We start from the raw sequence: 19,009 nt of genomic DNA on the forward strand, positions 1-19,009 counted from the left end.
ATAGACCTCAGTGTAAGAACTAAGACCACAAAGCTTCTAGGAAACAAAACAAAACAAAACATAGAAGACTATCTTCGTGACCTTAGGGTTAGTCAAAGATTTCTTAGGATACAGAAAGGACAATTATAAAGGAAAACTGGATAAATCAGATACTATTAGTATTGAACATTTCTGCTCATTAAAGTCACCAGCAAGAAAATGAACAGGTAAACCAGAGTCTGTGAGAAAAACTTAGTACCTAATAAAGAATTTGTATCCCTGACATATAAATAACTCTTACAACTCAGTGATTTAAAAAAAAAAAAAAGCTATTAACCTAATTTAAAAACAGGAAAAAGACTTGAACAGACACTTAAAGATAGAAAGAATGCCCAAAAAGCACATGAAAAAGTGCTCAGTACCATGAATCATTAGGGGAAGGTAAATGAAAACTATGAGATACCACATACCACCATTAGAACGGTTAAAATTGAAGACTAACATTGCCAAATGCTTCTGGGATGTAAAATGTATAATACTTCGGAGAAGGCGTTAGGCCAGACAGGCTTTCAGATCCTGCATCTGGATTCTTGTGACGACTGGGCCATCCCTTACTTAAACCAGAGATGCCCAAACAAGTTATCCTGATTTCCCTAACCTGGGTCTTGGCAACTCTGAATTTACTCAATGCCCAGTGTACCAGACAATGATGGTAATCAGAACATGGAGAAATAACCCTTTCCAGGTGGACAGCAGCAGCGATGCTTACAAAAGCTTCCTTCCTCTCTGAATGTGGCCCACGGAGGTTGTGCCTTGAAGACAGCCCAAGGCAGGCAGGCATTTCTTAGATCAGTCTTGAGAGCGACACACAGCGAGGTTACATATGTGTTTTCTGGGTCTCCAAACACCCTGACGTTTCTTCCTATTCCTACTTTTCATTATTTTGCCTCTCAGATTAACACAATCTAATTCATGAAAAGAACTGTTGTCAGATATAGGAACATCTCTAAAACATGAAGGGGTTTATTTGTTTTGTTTAAAGATCTGGAATTCAATGGAATAGTGAAATGCTTCCTATGAGCAGCTAAGAATGAGACCAGTGAACAAATAGTCTTTGATGAAGACAAGATTATCTTCATGCACTGACAGTCCATCATTATAAAGGGTCACGTATTCTTGTTTAGTTCTAACACAGAGACAACAGCGGGACAACACGACTCTTGAGATAAACTCCTAAGTCCACCCTGGGGTGGTTCTTTAGGTTGATTTTGACCAATATACAGAAAAGGACTTAGCATCAGGGCAGCGCTTCTTCTGGTGCCATGTAATATATTAGGTATTTTTAAAAATGCAGTTGGCCTGAGAGGTTGAGTAACTTGGCCAAAGTCACACAGGTGAGTGCTGGTGGAGCTGGAATCCGGACCCACGTTCGTCCCTCAGTCCCACCAGCAGTATTACCGGGGGCCACTGTGCTCTGCATTCTGTGGCGGGGGCATGTCCTTATGGGAGCTGTGTCTGGAATCAAGGAGTATTTCTGAATGAGAAAATAAAAACCTTATAGCCATTCCACATCTTTATCCTTAAAAAGTTTATGGAATAGGAAGGGGAAATAGCTCAAGGAAGAAATTCATTTTGAAATTGCTGGTTAAGAAGTAGCACATTTACAGGAAAGCGCTATGATACTTTTAAAGTAAATTAAACTTGATAGTGGATTTGACAAAGCTCAACTGTGATACAAAGTTCGGAGGCAGAAGACGGATCTGGGAAACTCTTAGAAAAGTGTTTATAAAAATAGTCAAAATAAAGTGATCAATGGCAAAAAAATATTTGAGGCTCTGTGACTGCACAGGACAAACAAACTGAAAGACTTCTGTAGTTTGTACCAAAGAGTTTCACACGTCATCACAGGTATAGACCTCATTAAAGTACTGGGGGTATGCCTGTGTCAATCTTGCCTTCACTGTACTGTTACTTTTCATACCACAGCTCCTGCTATGCGGGAGGCACACGGCACCCCTGAGAATGGGACGGTAACCAAAGGAAGTTTCTCTCACACCACCATCAGCTGCCTAAACGTTAATGAGAGAAGCAAAGATCCCACACCTTTTACAAGTTGGTTAATTAATCTTTGGAAGTTAAGGGTGGACTACATTTGGTTAATGGTAAATCCACTGTCTACACCTCACGAAGGGACATTTCACAGGCTCAAAGTTGTGCATTTTATCAGCATGCCTCTGACTAAGGAAAGATCTCATCGGTGACACGGCATTCTCCATACAAAGAGCTGGTTTGTGAGGTATTAATCCATTATTGTGTTACGGTGACTTCTTGTAAGGAATGCCATACAGTACCTAGGTTTTTGTTGTACTGAAGTTTTGGCAACTGTGCGATCAAAAATAGGAAGTTGACAACTGGAAAGTAGGGTAAGCGCTTTGTTGTGATGTATATCTGGAAAGAGAAAGGTAAGAAAAATTGATGGCTTCTTCTCAAGGCACAATACTGCAGAACCCATGTTCAAACGGAAAGCTTCCATTTTGCTCTTCAAGCTACCGAAAACAGGGATGGTTCCCCTGATCTGCTGCCTGCAGAGTCTGATGTAACACCACTGATCCCTGCAAACATGAGCCCTTCTGGGAGAGAAACAATTTTGTCTGGAGATGAGCAGTTACTTTCCCCTCAGATCCTCTTCATGTCATTCCCAAAGGGAGAGGGAAAAGGGTGATGAGTGAGGACATGTCACGGAGCAGTCTCCTCGCTTGCTCGGTGCACACAGTATGGTCTGGGCATACCCAGCCACCTCCCTCACTCCCTCCCTCAGCTCCCTGGGAGGCTTGGCTCTGGTTGGACAGCCTGCCTCCAGTGCTCGCCCATGTGGAGCCCTGGGGAAGTCATCAGGCTCTGATCCTCGAGTTCCTCACACGACGATGGCCCATTTCATGGGGCTGCTGAGATGACGGGACACCACCCACAGTCGGGACTAACAGGGCTTCGCACAAGGTGAGCACTCATAAATTGTTAGCTGCTGATTAGGTTCACAAGCTTTTGTCCAAAACCCAGGGGATCATACAGATTTCCTATTTTACAGGTTTTAGAAAGGTCATATAGGGTCCAGGGTAACACTCTATCATTAAAGTCATCAGTATTTTTGCATCAAAACACGAATATTCGTATAAGTACAAACAGCCTTATGTCAGTTTGGGACAAGTTTTGCCACCATGTAAGATCTGGCACAAACTTGGTGAAAACCTTTCAGTTCACAGAGGTTTTTGGAAGTCAGACTTGCAGAAGGCAGTCTGTGGCCCCCGATTATGGTTGTGATTATTGTCAGCCATGAGGGAAGCATCTTTGGGCCCCAAGAATCAATGCCATCACTTAGCAGCAGTTCAAGTAAGAAACCCCAGACAAACCCCAAACTAATCTCCTATAGATAAGAGTATCTAACTTTTTAAGGAACCATGGCAAACATGGTATCACCTGATTCCCATGGCCTGCATCAGGGAGGAAAAGCATGTTTATCCTATCACTCGTGGGAAATGAACTCAGGAAGGGAGGGGGCTTAAGAGATTGGAGGTTCTGGGATTAGAACCCAGGCTCTCCCAGTATTTTAGCAAGTGATCTGCTCTCTGGGCCAGATCTCCTTGGGGGCCATCCATCTCCCGCCACTCCATTCCATACTTGAGTCATTGACCTTATTCAATGGGTTGTGGATGCCAGCTGCCTCCAGGTAGGCTGTGATCTCGTATAAGAGCGTGTTGTCTTCTTTGGGGTAAGGGAGTGAAGGGTCCTGATAATGGGCTTCAATATCTGCCAGGAGAGCCCTATGTGAAGAAAAACAAAACAACACAGAACAGGAATAAACATTAGAGATGAACACAATTCATCCAACAGTTAACACAGGCTATGATGTGATCTTTCCAGGCCTTGGTTTCATTTGTAAAATGAGGGCTTGATCCTCCTAATTCTTAATTTCCATACTCGTGATTGGTTGTTCAGTGGAAAAGGTGATCTAGAATTACTTTATCTTTTGTAGTTAACCCAAATCGAATGCTTTTGCTGTTCCAATTTTTATGAATTGATGGAACTGTTTTCAATACCTGCTTTGTCAAAAGCACTGACTTATTGACTGGCAAGAAGAGATTACTTATTTTAAATAGAGATTGGGAATGAGAGCCCATTGCTGGGGAGGTGGAGGATATGACTGTACTTCGGGACGTGTGCCCATAGCCAATCCTGGTAATTAGCACGCTTCAGACAGCCCTCCAGATGATCAGTGACTCAGTCCTACAGAAATCCAGGTGTGGATTTTGGTAATAATTGCTTTCTTAATCTGTACAAGTCTTTTAGCACAATGTCTGATGTGTATTAAGTGATAACTAGGTGTTGACTAAATAAATGAATTCATCAATAATAGAGCAAGACCAAGGGACAAGATTGAGGAAAGAGGCTTATAAAGACAGATTTGATTATCCCTGGGAGAGCAGGCTCTGAATTCAGACAGCCTTCTTACCCGAAGAGAGTAAAAGGGTAAGTACTGAAGAAATTGGGGTGCTAATCGATAATGAACAATCCAGGCCCCTGGATGGCTGTTTTGAATGCAGGCACTTACTTATTGAGATTCTCCAGAGCAGCTGCCAGATGTTTGGAGTCAAACCGACAAGAATAATTGAGTTCATTGGCAATCTGTTGTCTCAGAATCTGCATCTGCCCCACCTGGGAATGAGCAAGAGGAAGAAGTGGTAGAACACACAGAGCTTCCAGGTGACAGTGAGGAGGCAAACGCGAAGATGACAATTTTTTACTGGAAGGATCACAGTGTTCTACAGGAAAATCTAAGAATTTCCTGGACTGGCTCCATGGCTAAGACCAGCGTCATTCATGACGGAGCACAAGGATCATCTGGATAGACTCCTTTATGCCAACCTCAAGTATCTCTGAAGTCTAATATTTTACAAAGTGACATTAATGGTCAGTTATTCACAGGTTAAAGGTATCTGTTCTGAAGCTCAATTTATGATCTTTTGAAATAAGTTTTCCAAGCTTAGTAGCTGCTAATGAGAAGCCCTACTTCCTTCATTTGTCCTAAGCTGAACTTTCTTGAGTCCCAAAAGATGCCGTATCACTCTGTTACTCTAAAATTTGGTGCATATACGCCTATCCACATCACCCAGAATTGCAGATCATATAACCTGGGTTATAAAATAAACTATAAAATCTTCCAAAAGGCCCTTCTAACAATGATAACCCCTCATCCAAGGGTTCTTAAACTTGTTCTGGTACCTTGGACCTCTTTGGGAATCTGGTGAAGCCTATCGACACGGCCTCAGAATAATTCTTTTCAATGTGCAAAATAGGGGTGCTTGGCTGGCTCAGTATAGCATGTGACTCTTGATCTTGGGGTTATAAATTTCAGCCCCACATTGGGTGTAGAGATTACTTAAAAATAAAATCTTTAAAATAAAATAAATGTACAGAATAAAAACATGTAGGATAATAATGGAAGTCAGCTGTATGTCAGCATGGCAGATTAAGCACTTCATTTCCAAGTAGTGATGAGCATAAATGATATCTGGAGATGTCTATAACCCCTGTTCAGTGATAGGAAACTATCTTTGGGTCAGGTCTGGGGCAGAGTTCAGATTGTTCCAACAAGTTCAATTTGTTGGCATCATAAAGTCAAAAGTAAATTTTTTGTGCTTGTAAATTTCTTTTCTATCTAGGAAAGCTGTCCCCAAAAGATTAGCAAGAGGGAGAGGAGGAAGCAGAGGGAGGACTGTTTTATGATGCTAGCAAGTGAGGGAGAAACAACACAGTGGCTGAGAGCAGAGAAAAGAAAAAAACAGAACGGCCTTCTCTAAGAGCAAAGAAAAGATCTTATTTAGATAAATGGAGCCTGTAACAGTTAAAAGTGTTAAATGACCTCAGATGTGTTACTTTTGACCACTGTTGTTACTAGATTATTATTCTATTTACATGAAGGAAATAAAATCCAGAAAGTGCTCTAAGAAATCTTTTATTAATAGAAAAATACTATTATTCAAAAATTGGAATAGGGCAAGGCCAAGAAGATAGTGGGTTACTTCAGGCCAGTCGATAATGTTCTTCCAACCTTTTGTCTGGCCCATGTGCTTCTTGCTTAATTCTAGATACTCTATGTCCAGGAGTCCCTTGAAAGGAAGCAGAGATATGGGCAGTTTAAGCTAACTTGTTCTTCTTTAAAGCATATTCAGTCTCCATGACTAACGTTTTCTCTTTCGTGCTCACTTACTCCAGGCCATTAATAAGATTCTGGAGGCTGAGCAGCCTGGGAGGTGATGTACTCATTCTACCTATTTGCCTTTCTAGAGAGATCTTTGGACTGTTGGTCTTTCTCCATTTCTCTGGAATCACACTGCCCAGCGCAGCAGCCACAGTCGCATGTGGCTCTTTAAATGTAAACTGATTAAAGTGAATAAAAGTTAAAATTCACTTTCTCACTCCCACAAGTCACATCTCAATAACTACATGCGGCTAGTGGCTACCATCAGGCAGTGCAGAGTATTTCCATCACTGTTCCACATTAGCCAAAGACAAACAGACAAATCTGTCCTTGAGGGCTTTATGTAAAGATCACTGACTTAGACAAATACTTGGTTATTACTGAATTACCAGCAATTACAACTCAGAAATCTGTGAGAGCCACTGGGAAACCTCTTCGAAGCATCCCTGTTAATCTCCCTCAGTCTCCCATAGACCTGAGACTCAGGCCGGCCCAACCTCATGTCATTCTCCACTCTTCCTATAGAGGGCTTCCCAGCAATTAGAAATTTAGCCTGAGAAGCTCTCAGTATCTGGAAATCATGTGGCTAAGGGAGTGTCAGACATCTATAACAAGAGGATATCCAGCAGAGTCAAAGGCTCTGTGTGTTACCCACTCTAAGTTCCCAAATTAAAAAAGAAAAAAAAAAAAAGAAATTCACTGCAATTATGGGAAATAGACTGTGAATTTGGCTAAGACAGCATCAGTACCATCTCAATGAACAACCAATAAAATTGGGAACAAGAGACTGGAACTGCCCCAAATTCCCACAGCAGCCTAAATTTTTCCTGTGGTAGGTAAGGCTTTTAACTGTGAATTGGTTTTCCATCAGGAAACCTACTCTTTCCTACTAGACTAAGACTTTCTGCGGAGGCAGCGAGTGTTTCCTTTAAGTCTGTGTCTCACAGCAAAGGATGATGCTTTACACTTAATGACTGTTCAACAAAGCAGTGCTGAATATCTTGGATCATCATGTGATGAGAGGAAGACACACAGAAGACACAGAGGATCCCCAGAGCGGACACTATGGCGTGAAGACAGGAAAGCAGATGAACAAATTCTAAAGTAACTTAGATTTCCATCCAACAAGTTAATCTCACTTCACTTTCTTACTCATTTCTAAAGACAACAGTGTTCTATTCATGGTGTAGCGATAACTTACATCCCAGAGAACTTGGCTTTCTAACATCAATGCAGACCCAAGAGGGGAGAAAGATAAATGTCCTGTTCTAGCACCTACTTGGAGATCAGAGCTGTACACTCACAGAGCAGCTCATTAAATAAACTTGTTACATCAGGATGGAGCACCATTGAGGAAGGAAGATTTCCATTTCTTTGTGTGAAAGCACTTCTTGCCCGAAGTCATTTAAAAACAAAACAAAATGGTTCTCTTTGGTGAAAGAAGAATGACAGGCCAATCAATGAAAAACCACAGTCAGGAACAGTTCCAGAATGTTCCAGATGATAAAGGACAACTAATTTAGAAATAATGATACACTGAAGTGTTGTATGTTTGCTTTGATGACAAGTGTGGCTTTCTTTGAGTAACAGAGTTTAAAAAAAATAATAATTAAAAAAATATGGTATTGATTTCACCCTCTCTCAACATACCTTCATGATAGCCTCAAGATAAGATGTCCAAATCTTCTGTGTTTTGGCAATGGCGGAAAAATAAATTTTATTCGAATTTGCTGAAAAGTTAAAATATAATTTTCTGTTTAGTAAAAATGGAAAAGCTAGCATTACCTCTGTCTCAGGCCCCTTTCAGAACACTTACCTACTATGCTTTTCAGGGGGCTCACAGCATTCATGAGGGTTTTCAAAGTATCCTGTACAGTTCTGTCTTTCAAGATAATTTTCTGAAACATACTGAGGAAATTCTAAAAGAAGAAGACATGCAAGGAACTAAATAATAATGAATAGAAGTATAAACATAAATAAATATAATGAATACGGTGAATAATACTTCAGTTAACTAAAGTGCTGTACAGGACACAGCCTGGCCTAAGTCACAGAATGCTATAAAGGATGACAGGGGGGCGCCTGGGTGGCTCAGTTGGTTGGGCAACTGCCTTTGGCTCAGGTCACGGTCCCGGAGTCCCGGGATCGAGTCCCGCATCGGGCTCCCAGCTCCATGGGGAGTCTGCTTCTCCCTCTGACCTTCTCGCTTCTCATGCTCTCTCTCACTGTCTCTCTCTCAACTAAATAAATAAAAAAAATCTTAAAAAAAAAAGGATGACAGGGAGGCAGCAACTTCCGGTTCCTGTTAGAAACATCCCCTGCTTGGAAGAGTTGCTGGTTCTTTTTTTTTTTTTTTTTTTAAAGATTTTATTTATTTATTTGTCAGAAAGAGAGAGGAGTGAGAGCGAGCACAAGCAGACAGAGTGGCAGGCAGAGGCAGAGGGAGAAGCAGGCTCCTGGCTGAGCAAGGAGCCCGATGCGGGACTCGATCCCAGGACGCTGGGATCATGACCTGAGCCGAAGGCAGCCGCTTAACCAGCTGAGCCACCCAGGCGTCCCAGAGTTGCTGGTTCTGAAGAGAGTCTCCACTTCCTCACATGAAACTCCCCCAGACCAGTCTACACATAAATATACTGTGCTGGCCAAAGAAATTCTAGTTTATCTCAGTTCTTATGTACCTAAAAAGAAGCATGCATGTGTGTCTGGTGTTGGTAGAGGAAAGCATGAAAGAAAAGCTAAGTGAGCTCGCATCTCTCCCAGGGTGGCAGGAAGCACCTGAAGCTGAAAGGCTCACCTGGAGCTCCTTGACAATCATAAAGCACAGAAGCCTGTCTAACCCGTTCAGACCAAAAGTCCCCAAGGTGGTCTGGATTTCTGAGAAGAGGCGACTGCTGGTTACTTCTTGGTGAGTTTTCATATCATACCAAGTGTTCAGCTGGTCAATGTGACAGGTCATTCTAAAAGAAAAACAAATACTCAAAATCCAAAAGCAGCTCAGAATGAGTTCATCCTGAGGAAATGTGCGACACAACAGGATTTAGGCATCAGATATGAGGAACGATGGTTATGTGAGCTGTTTAATAACCTCTGTATCTAGGCACCCAGTGTATCTCACGGCGAATGCCCAATTACAAGGCAAAATTCTTTCAAAGCTGGCACAGGGGCCTTAAATCATTGTTGAGAGGGTTAAAAATATATGCCCAGATGCCATTTCTGGGGTTTGACTGGGTAGATCTGGAGTGGAAACCCAGCTTTTGAAATTCTAGTAAACTCCAGATGATATGCCCCCAAGTTAAGAACCAGGACATCTCTTTGCTGAAATGAGGCATGGGAGGAGAGGCATACATCTGGAAGGAAATGGAAGAACAAGATTATTTCCAGAACTGCATCCTACTTTTAAACTTTGAAGTGTCCTGCTCCTGTTACCCAGTACTGGCATTCTGAATGTGTCACTTGAGAGGCTCCCAGTGTTGATGAATCAATCAGTAATATGACATGAAAATTGGAATCCCAATGCTTAGTCCTATGAGTCTTAAAATGGCAGTAGATGGAGAATCTTCTGGAAGGGCTTCAGTGACCCACCCTTGGGTATCAAGAAAGCAGGAGTTATAAAACATTTTGGATCATTTACTCCTTTTGGTCCATGAGTCATAGACAAAACTCACTTGTGCTTGAATTTTTAGAAGTTTACATATGGAGTGTCAAGTTGCCAAACTTTTGAGAGACCCAGTAAGCTGGAATTTGAAGGCAGTACAGAAGAGCCATGTCATAAAGACATTCAACTTACACAAATCCAACAATGCACTCACTCCTGGACAGAGAGAGAAGTCAAGTCCTCTTTCCCTGGGTAATCCCACCAACCACACCACTCACTGAGCATGTGCACAGGGCGAAACACCAGACAGAAAACAGGAGCCTGCTCTTCCCTCAGTTGGGCTTAGTGCTGACTGCCTCATCAGAAGCTCAACTGAGAAAAAGGTGGAAAATTAGACATAAAGAGGGAAGTGTGCAAGTCTCTCCCTAAAATATTCTTAATGGCAATTCCATTTTCTGAGATGTTCACCCATGTGACTGTATGTGCACTGTGATCTACTGTGTGCAAAGCTATGTGGCCTGCCCTTGGATGGCACACTATTTAAGAGTTGGGCCCCTGAGTCAGAGGGCTGGTATGTGTCTGGGGCTACCACTTAGACCCAGACTTTGAATAAGAGACTTGACTTTCCTGTGCCTCAGTTACTTCTCTTTAACATGGGAAGAATAACAACGCCTACCTCAGAGACTGCTGTAATGAGTAAATGAAGGGATGTGTACCACAGGCTGAGAAGTGTGTGCAAGTGCATGGGTGTGTGGGTAATCTTCAAAGCTCAGGATCTGGCAAGTGCAAGACTCAGTGACTGGAATGGGACATTGTGCCACAGTTACACATGAACAGATGAGCACTTTGTAATCAAAAGTTTTCATATATCAGGGAGTCCACAGGCCCAAGTGAGTAGAACATTAGTTGGAAAGCAAGAGGAGCACAAAACTAAAAGGTGGCTGAACAGACCTTAGATTTATTTTAATCTCCATTTCCTTGGACAGGGGTCTCAGGCACACTGTGGAGAACACCCAGTCTCAAAAAATGTGACTCTAATAAGCACATTAGAATGGATCCAAGTGTGGTAAGAACATGGGTGTGATCTAAGGAAAATGTTCAGAGACTTCTATTGTCCACTGTGTTCAAGGCCCAGTGAAATTCAGATATACCTACTTGGGGTCTGTGATCCTCAGGATTTCTCTGCAGAGTCGACCAATAAATGTTACGGACTCATCCACAGGGGTAAACTTTGGTATTGGAATATGTGTAGACTGGTACATACTCTGCCAATCCTGAATCTAGAAACCAAACCAAACCATAAATATTTAGTACAATTAGCCCTTGAACAACACGAGGGCCAGGGCACTGACCCCCACACAGTTGAAAATCCACATGCAACTTCTGATTCCCTTAAAACTTAACTACTAAAAAACAACAAAAACCAAAAAAGGCCCCCAAAACAAAACAACAAAAAACTTAGCTACTAATTAATAGCCTACTGTTTACCAGCAAAGCCTTATCAGTAACATAATTAGCACATATTTTGTGTATGTATTATATACTGATTCGTACAATAACTTAAGCTAGAGAAAAATGTTAAGAAAATCATAAGAGAAAATATATTTTACAGTACCACACTATATCTACCAGAAAAAATCTGTGTGTAAATGGACCCGTATGTTCAAACCTGTGCTGTTCAAGGTCAACTGCACATCTTTGATAAGGTAACTTATTTTTTTTCCACGTAGTTTTACAAATATAATGTTGCATAAATAGTGACAATAAATGCTCCTTGGTTTTGAAGAGTAAACTTTAAACTGCATTAATAGCTCCCAGAAATGCCACATGTAACATTTATAAAAAAAGAAATATCTGTGACAAGCGAAGTGACTGAGAAATGAGAAGACAGGAATTTCTGGCTTTCTGTCTTTAAGTTAACATGTATCGATGTAATAATAAAATTCCCAAATATCATAAGGCTGGAAGATACTTAATCTATTAAAATTCCAAATGAATCTTATGAGTTCCTAATTAAAAACTTAACCCTGTCAACTATTGGCTAAAATTAGACTTCCCTGAAGATACTCTGAAGGTATTTGTGACTATCTAATGCTTACTGATTTTAATAACTATTTCAACTTTCTTCTTGGCATTTCTGAGGCTTGGCGCACGTATTTTATTTTTTAAGATTTATTTATTTATTTTAGAGTGCACGAGAGAACAAGAGTGGAGGGACAAAGGGAGAGGGAATCTGAAGCAGACTCCATGCTGAGCATGATTTCACAACCCTGAGATGACAACCTGAGCCAAAACCAAGAGTTAGACATTTAACTGACTGCACCACACAGGTGCCCCTTGGGGCATGTATTTTAAATGTCAGAGCAACAACCATAGTCCAGAATTTTCAAAATTTAATTAGATACCTTTGTTCTTAAGAAGTTATTACACTCTTGTTCCACGTTATAATTTATAATACGAGAAACTTCTTCCTGCCAAATCTTCAGACCATAAATGTTGACATAATCCTGTATATACTCAAAAGAGCGATGGAATCCATCCATGGTAGCCCCCAACTCTTTCAACTTGGGCATCAATTCACTTGACTGTGCAAAAGGGGAAACACAAATCTATTACACAGGAGTCAACCACTAATATCTACATTAGACTTTAAATGAGACCCCCTACTGGGTGACCACAAAGATAGTGGAAGACAGCTTTGGAAATGCTCATTTCCTGCCTCAACCAGGATGAGTGGTAACTGATGCCAGACATTCAGCAAAGAAGAGGTTTCTTTCATTTGGGAAGGAAGCCTCATATAAAAGAATATAAAAAATGAAAGTTGACAGTTTCTCTCACATCATTTGATGAATATATACATAAAACCTTAAAATACTTAAAATAGTTAAAATTGAATTTACTACAGTGAAAAGTAACCTAGATACAAATTTTAGGCCCATTTCTTTTTCCTTCTGAGAAAAATGAGCATATTCTTTAACAGATCAAGGAACATAAAAAATTACAGGCATTATAGTTCCTAAATGCTGTAGGGTTAACAAATTTTTTTAACTTTAAGAGGGAACTCTGAACTGCAGACATCAGTTCAATTCTTAAAATTGAGGATCAACAGGTGAAGGAAAGGACTGGTTTTTGGAAAGGACTTTTGTATCACACAACAGATTACAATATGGGATCGAAAAGCACATTGGTCAATTGCACTGAACATCATGTATTAGGTATCTGTTAGGAGGAAAGGTCTTGTTCATGATAACTAGAAATAGTGTGCTCATCCATTCCGCAAGCTGGGCAGAGAGAAAGAACATCCATTTGGTCATCTGGTACCTTGGCTCGGGGGTTGAAGATCAATCCCTTATGAAGAGCAAAAGCAACGCGTTTTACCAGCTCCTTCCTTATTCCATCTTCCAGCAACTGTTTTGGATCCACCTGCGTGCAAAGCAAAAAGCAAGACATGGCAGTAAGGAAAAGTTCAGTCGTGAAGAAATCCAAAGGAAAGACAGTTTCCAGAATCTGTGAGGGAGCTTTTCCAACCCATTTTCTCAATGACTGCGACTTGACTCCTTTCCTGTCCCTTTGATCTTCTGCAGCTTGGACAGAATGATGGACCTTGTAACTCTTTAAGACTCAGTTGACTGCAGTAAAATTCATGATAATTTTATGACAGGACATCCCAAAGATAGCGGTCTGAAAAGTTTAAATTGCCTCTCATTTTTTAAATCATTTCATTAAAAAAAACCACCCCCCCCCCCCCCCCGGGTGGAATGAAGGACCCACCCTCGAATTCAGTGCCTGCTTTTCTTCTCCATGTTACCTCAGGGCATCTCCATCCCCATGAGCAAACTCAAGCCTGCAGTTGGACAGAGCTAATAATTCTCTTTTCTTTCAGCATTCTTGGAATGCCGTTTGTAATTAGGGAGATAGAGTGGGACTGCAAATCTGCTATCGAACTCTATAAGCTATTTTACTGGTTCTTTTTTCTGTAATGAGAAAGCATTTGTTATTCCCTAAAAGACAGTCTCCTGTCAAATCCATAAAACATTAAATAGTTTGAACACAATCCTTTGAATTCCCTGCATCTTGTCTCTTGTACTTCAAATTCGTAAAATGAACCATTATTTTACTTTTTTTTTTTTAAGATTTTACTTATTTATTTGACAGAGAGAAGAGACACAGCTAGAGAGGGAAGAACCATTATTTTAAAAAGTCATAAAGACAAATGGATGGGTCCATCTGGGTTTGATTATATTTAAACTTTAAGAATGACAATTGCAATAAAAATTGAGCAAAATACAAAAGCTAGAGAAACATGCTGATCTACATGACTAAGTAATCAGCAAAATCCACACTAGAAAAATAACAGGTCAAAGCCTGTGGGCTCCTCACCAGTTAAAGGAAAGGAGGAGAAACCTGATGATTCAAAAAGACTGCAAAGATACAACATATGTATGTGTATTTTTTATAAGATTATTTATTTTAGAGAGTGCAAGTAGGGGAGGGACAGAGGGAGTGAATCCTCAAGCAGCAGACTCCCCGCTGAGTGTGGAGCCTGACACGGGGCTCAATCCCACCACCTATGATCAGGACCTGAGTGAGCTGAAGTAAGAGTCAGATGCTTAACTGACTAAGCCACCCAGGTGCCCCTAACATATCTTCTTAAAATGCAGTGTCCTGAGATTTACTTTTGGACAATAAAACTCTAAATGGAGAGACCGAGATTAGTTCAGGGCATGTGAGGAGGATTCTGGGGTAGGAGCTAGGAAATGATACTTCTTGACTCGGGTGGTGGTGGTAATAATCTATGAACCTACAGAAGTGGTTCTACAGCTCTCAGTGTATCTGTGCCTATTTTTACAATAACAGATTAACTAGATATAGTCAGTGAGGGAAAAAAAAGGAAGTAAAATGAAGTTTCCAAAGAAATACTCCTCGTAAGAATAGATTTGGTGAGAAAGAGTTCAATGTTTTCATGAATTTAAAGATCTCAAAAGACCCTTCCAATTCTTCCTAAGACTTTCACCCGTCTATGGCATATTCACTGCCTAGAGAAAGCCCCCTTCCCACAGCCCTTTCCTTCACATTTCTGTCGCTTCCTCTGAAGTTAACAGTTAATTAAGTTTTCATGTGGATCTTCCAGACCTTTCTCAACTAATTTCTCTACATATTGTCCTTAATATATATTTTAAAAATCTAAATGGGACCATAATATGTACACACACACACACACACACACACACTCTGTTCTTTAACTTGCTTCTCCCACTTCAAGTTTTAGAGTTTTAGAAATCTCTCGAGTGCAAATGCTTTTTGAATGGCAGCAGAACAACTTATACTGGGAATGCACCATGATATATTCAGCCATTCTCTAGTGATAAATGTCTAGATGATTTCTGTTCTTTTTAAAGTTTTACTTCTTTTTTATTTTTATTTATTATTTTTAAAGATTTTACTTACTAGAGAGAGAGAGATAACATGAGCCGGGATAGGGGCAGAGGGAGCAGGAGACTCCCTGTTGAGCAGAGAGCCTGGCTTGGGCCTTGATCCCAGGATCCCGAGATTATGATCTAAGCCGAAGGCAGACACCCCCCCTTTTTAAAAATTATTCTTTTTTAAGTAGGCTCCATGCCCAGCCATGGAGTTCAATGCAAGGCTTGAACTCACCACCCTGAGATCAAGACCTGGGCTGAGATCAAGAGTCGGATGCTTAACCAATTGAATTCAGCCCTTTCAGAAGGCAATCTGGTGGTATTGAGAGAAATTAAGTATAAACACACCTTCAAGCTCAGTGACCCTGGGGCACCTGGGTGGCTCGGTGGGTTAAAACTTCTGCCTTCGGCACAGGTCATAATCTCAGCTTCCTGGGATCAAGCTCCGCATCGGGCTCTCTGCTCAGCAGGGAGCCTGCTTCCCCTTCTTTCTCTGCCTATCTCTCTGCCTACTTGTGATCTCTCTCTGCCAAATAAATAAATAAAATCTTTAAAAAAAAAAAAAAAGCTCAGTGATCCACTCCTGGGGATGCAGATTTTGGAGAAATTCTTGCATGGTGTACAGTAGAGACATGTTCAGATCATGGGAGTGTTGGGGGTGAAAACAGACCATATGGGTGTCTATGTCTCAGGGAATGGTTAAGTGGAATGTGAAATTCTATGCAGCAGTAAGAAGTAACTAATTGCCCAACTCACAGCAATGTAAGTAAATTCCAAAAGCAATAACTAGTGAGAAGAGTTGGAAAGGGAATGGGCCTTAGGGCACAACAGGATGTAGAGAAATCAAACACATACACACATAAAGTAACACCTTGTGCTTAAAATGCAGATACTCGCCTCCTTGGGGACAGAAATCAAACATACAGAGTGGGTGCTACTGGGGATGGGAATGACCATGAGCATGCAGATGAGAAAGAAAAGATGAAGAGAGGAGCTTGCATGCATGTGTGATGACAATGGCCAGACCATGACAATGGGGTAGGATTATCTCAGCTCTCTGCACCTGAGATGCAGTATAAAAATACTAAAAGGAAAGAAGGGTGGGAGGGAGTGAGCCAGCTGTTTGGTCAAGGGAATCGAACCATTTTGTTTTGTTATTACAAAAACTCAATAAAATGGATTTTTCTTAGATTTAAGTAATTCCTGGGTATGGATGAAAAATCAGGATTATAATGCTCTCTCTTCCTCCATCAGTAAATGAATAGCATGGAGATCAAGAGCTGAATGTGAAACAGCAAGGGACACAAAAGGACCATGTCATTCCCTGTTCCCCATGGGAGAACCACCACAGTAATCCAAAGAAAGAGTCTATGAAGTCACGTGGACCAGCATGAAAGCTATTACCTTGATGATGCCAACCAAAGTTGTCTTCATCATTAAGATGCCTTCAGTAAAAATGGAAATAGCATGAGTGAGCTTGGCAACCTTTAACAAAGAAAAAGAAGTTAATGAAGTACTACAGATGAAAGATCCATAATTTCTACAGAAAGTGAAATTAACTGGCTGATAGTCCAGGAATGAACCAAGACTTCAGAAATGATGTGCCCTGGTCAGAAATGAGGTGCCATGATGGAACTGAGAGACTACTGTTAGCCATGCTGGGAACAGGGTCAGCAGACATGAGGTCGTTCTTTAAATGCTGACCAATCACCTCCCCTTCTTTGGGCCTCAGTTTCCTATACATAAAAGGAAGACAGGTTTCCATGAGATGGACGGTCCTTTCCACGTAGAAAAGGCTCATCAAGACCCTAACAAGGTAATCTCCCCTTTCCTGCCTTCTACATTTTCCCCCCAAGCAACACAAGGGGACATTGATAAGGTAGACCAATGCTATATTTTTGAGTGTGAATAAATACCTAAATTCAAAGCTTGACTATGCAAATTCCTGATGTAATTTTTGGAGTTGTGTCAGAGAGGATTTAAAACTGACACTGGGATATAATGTGATGGCAGCGAATTCCTATTGTCAGTTTCCCCCTGATTTCACTCTCACATCTCTTGAGCTCAGGGGGAAGGAAAAGCAGAGGTATTTGGGAAGAACAAACCAAACAACCCTGAGGCTCCTTGACTACTGAGTGGGCTTAAAAGTGGTTAATGGAATTGGTTAATGGAACCCAGGTAACTTTGAGCCACTGATCTGATGTACAAAGTGGGAACCCGAATGTGAAAAGTCTTGGCAAACTACACCCCAGAAAGAAGGGCTGATTCACCAGGACTGTTCAGGAGAAAAGTGACCAGTTGAGCCCCACTTCTTCTGAGGACACTCAAGCTGGCGGGGCTTTAAATAACTCTGGGACCAAGTAACAGATACAGGTATGGCTGCACTAACTTGGCACAAGTAGGTATCACTGAGAGTAGGAAAAAAGAAATCAGAATTGGTCTGGTGGTCCTAGGGCTATGGGAGGTGACATGGACCTGGGACACATCATGGTTTGGGTTTTAAATATCAAAAGACAGAAGTCAGAGGGACACGCCACCTCATATCGTGGGCCAAGCTGAGCGTAGTCCCTCAGCTTGTCTTTGTCCAGGCGGGTCGGCACTTCAATGATATCGTGGGTCTGAAGCTTTATGATCTTTAGGAGAGAAGTAAACATGCTTTCTGGAATGATCTGCAAAACCTTTAGTGAAAGAGGAAAGGAAAAACAGTTGACATCTTTTATTTTGCAACCGATAAATGCTAGGACGGCAGGAAGACAGTACCAGTGTGTACAAGGAGCCTGTCTACAGGAAGGGATGGTAAGGGACTTGAGAGCTATTTTAACATCTGCTCTCAGGTACACGGCTACCTTCCTTCAAATATCAACTGCTCACAGGATATAAAGCTACTCCTCATATACATGGAGCAAAAAGATGTATCTTTTCCACATTATAAACTCTTCAAAGACTGAATATCAGAGGTGTTAGTAGCATGGCTATAGAGTACTCAGTATGTGACACAGGTAAATTCTGAACCCAGGTCTGTTGGGCTCCATGCTGTACCGTAAGTTATTGAAACAAGGACCAAAATTCCTCTGAAACCTTTAAGTTCTAAGTAGGATATGCTGGATCTAGACCAGGCTCTCTTCCCAGCTAGCTCTGTGACATTGTAGAAACCAATATAATCTCTGTTTCAGTTTCTATACCTACAAAATGGGGATTAATACTACCAGCGTTTAAAAAAAAAAAAGGTGTAAAAATTCTTTGGAAGTAAAACACACGTCCATATCCATAGTACCAGTAAGAATAGGTTTATGTTCAGATATTGCAAATTTCTGCAGTCAAGAATACAGGAAGGAAACATGGGTATACTTTTTCTAGGGCCCCAAGAGTCCTTTTTGTCTTTAAATAGCAGCTAGTTTGCCAATAAAATAAGATCACTTTGATGCATTTCTTACCTTTCTCACATAGGACACCAATTCACCAGAGTAATATTGAGACACACTGAGAAGATCAGGACTATTTGCTTGATTAATTCGAAGAAGGGGAAGATCAAGGGCAGAGGCAAGCTGAAAGAAAAGTAGGTATATCTGTTTCTCTATCTTAAAAAGTCCTAGAAATTTCTCTTTCTACAAAGAGTATCATATAACAAAGCTCTTGGGTCCTACCCAGGAGAAAGCAACAACCACTGAACTTCATTAAAGTCATTAATGACCATATTAATTTGTCATTAATAAAAAATAATGAGTTATTAAGGACATTAATTAATAAGTTAATAAAAGT

At 40.9% G+C, this 19,009-nt stretch overlaps 1 protein-coding gene across 2 annotated transcripts in view; it reads right to left on the reverse strand.

Annotated features, from left to right (window-relative positions):
- WASHC5 (WASH complex subunit 5) overlaps window positions 1-19,009 on the reverse strand; it is a 58,218-nt gene that overhangs the window by 7,903 nt on the left and 31,306 nt on the right. For both annotated transcript variants that reach the window (XM_059395151.1, XM_059395149.1), the window contains exons 15-26: window positions 18,685-18,795; window positions 17,788-17,928; window positions 16,655-16,735; window positions 13,152-13,253; window positions 12,236-12,415; window positions 10,986-11,110; window positions 9,030-9,192; window positions 8,052-8,154; window positions 7,886-7,965; window positions 4,586-4,689; window positions 3,668-3,797; window positions 2,331-2,427 (exon numbers count right to left, since the gene is read on the reverse strand). In XM_059395151.1, coding sequence (XP_059251134.1) covers window positions 2,331-2,427; window positions 3,668-3,797; window positions 4,586-4,689; window positions 7,886-7,965; window positions 8,052-8,154; window positions 9,030-9,192; window positions 10,986-11,110; window positions 12,236-12,415; window positions 13,152-13,253; window positions 16,655-16,735; window positions 17,788-17,928; window positions 18,685-18,795 — 1,417 coding nt within the window. The remainder of the gene's footprint in view (window positions 1-2,330; window positions 2,428-3,667; window positions 3,798-4,585; window positions 4,690-7,885; window positions 7,966-8,051; window positions 8,155-9,029; window positions 9,193-10,985; window positions 11,111-12,235; window positions 12,416-13,151; window positions 13,254-16,654; window positions 16,736-17,787; window positions 17,929-18,684; window positions 18,796-19,009) is intronic.

Source organism: Mustela nigripes, chromosome 3 (assembly GCF_022355385.1).
Source record: "Mustela nigripes isolate SB6536 chromosome 3, MUSNIG.SB6536, whole genome shotgun sequence".
Classification (NCBI taxonomy): Eukaryota; Metazoa; Chordata; class Mammalia; order Carnivora; family Mustelidae; genus Mustela; species Mustela nigripes.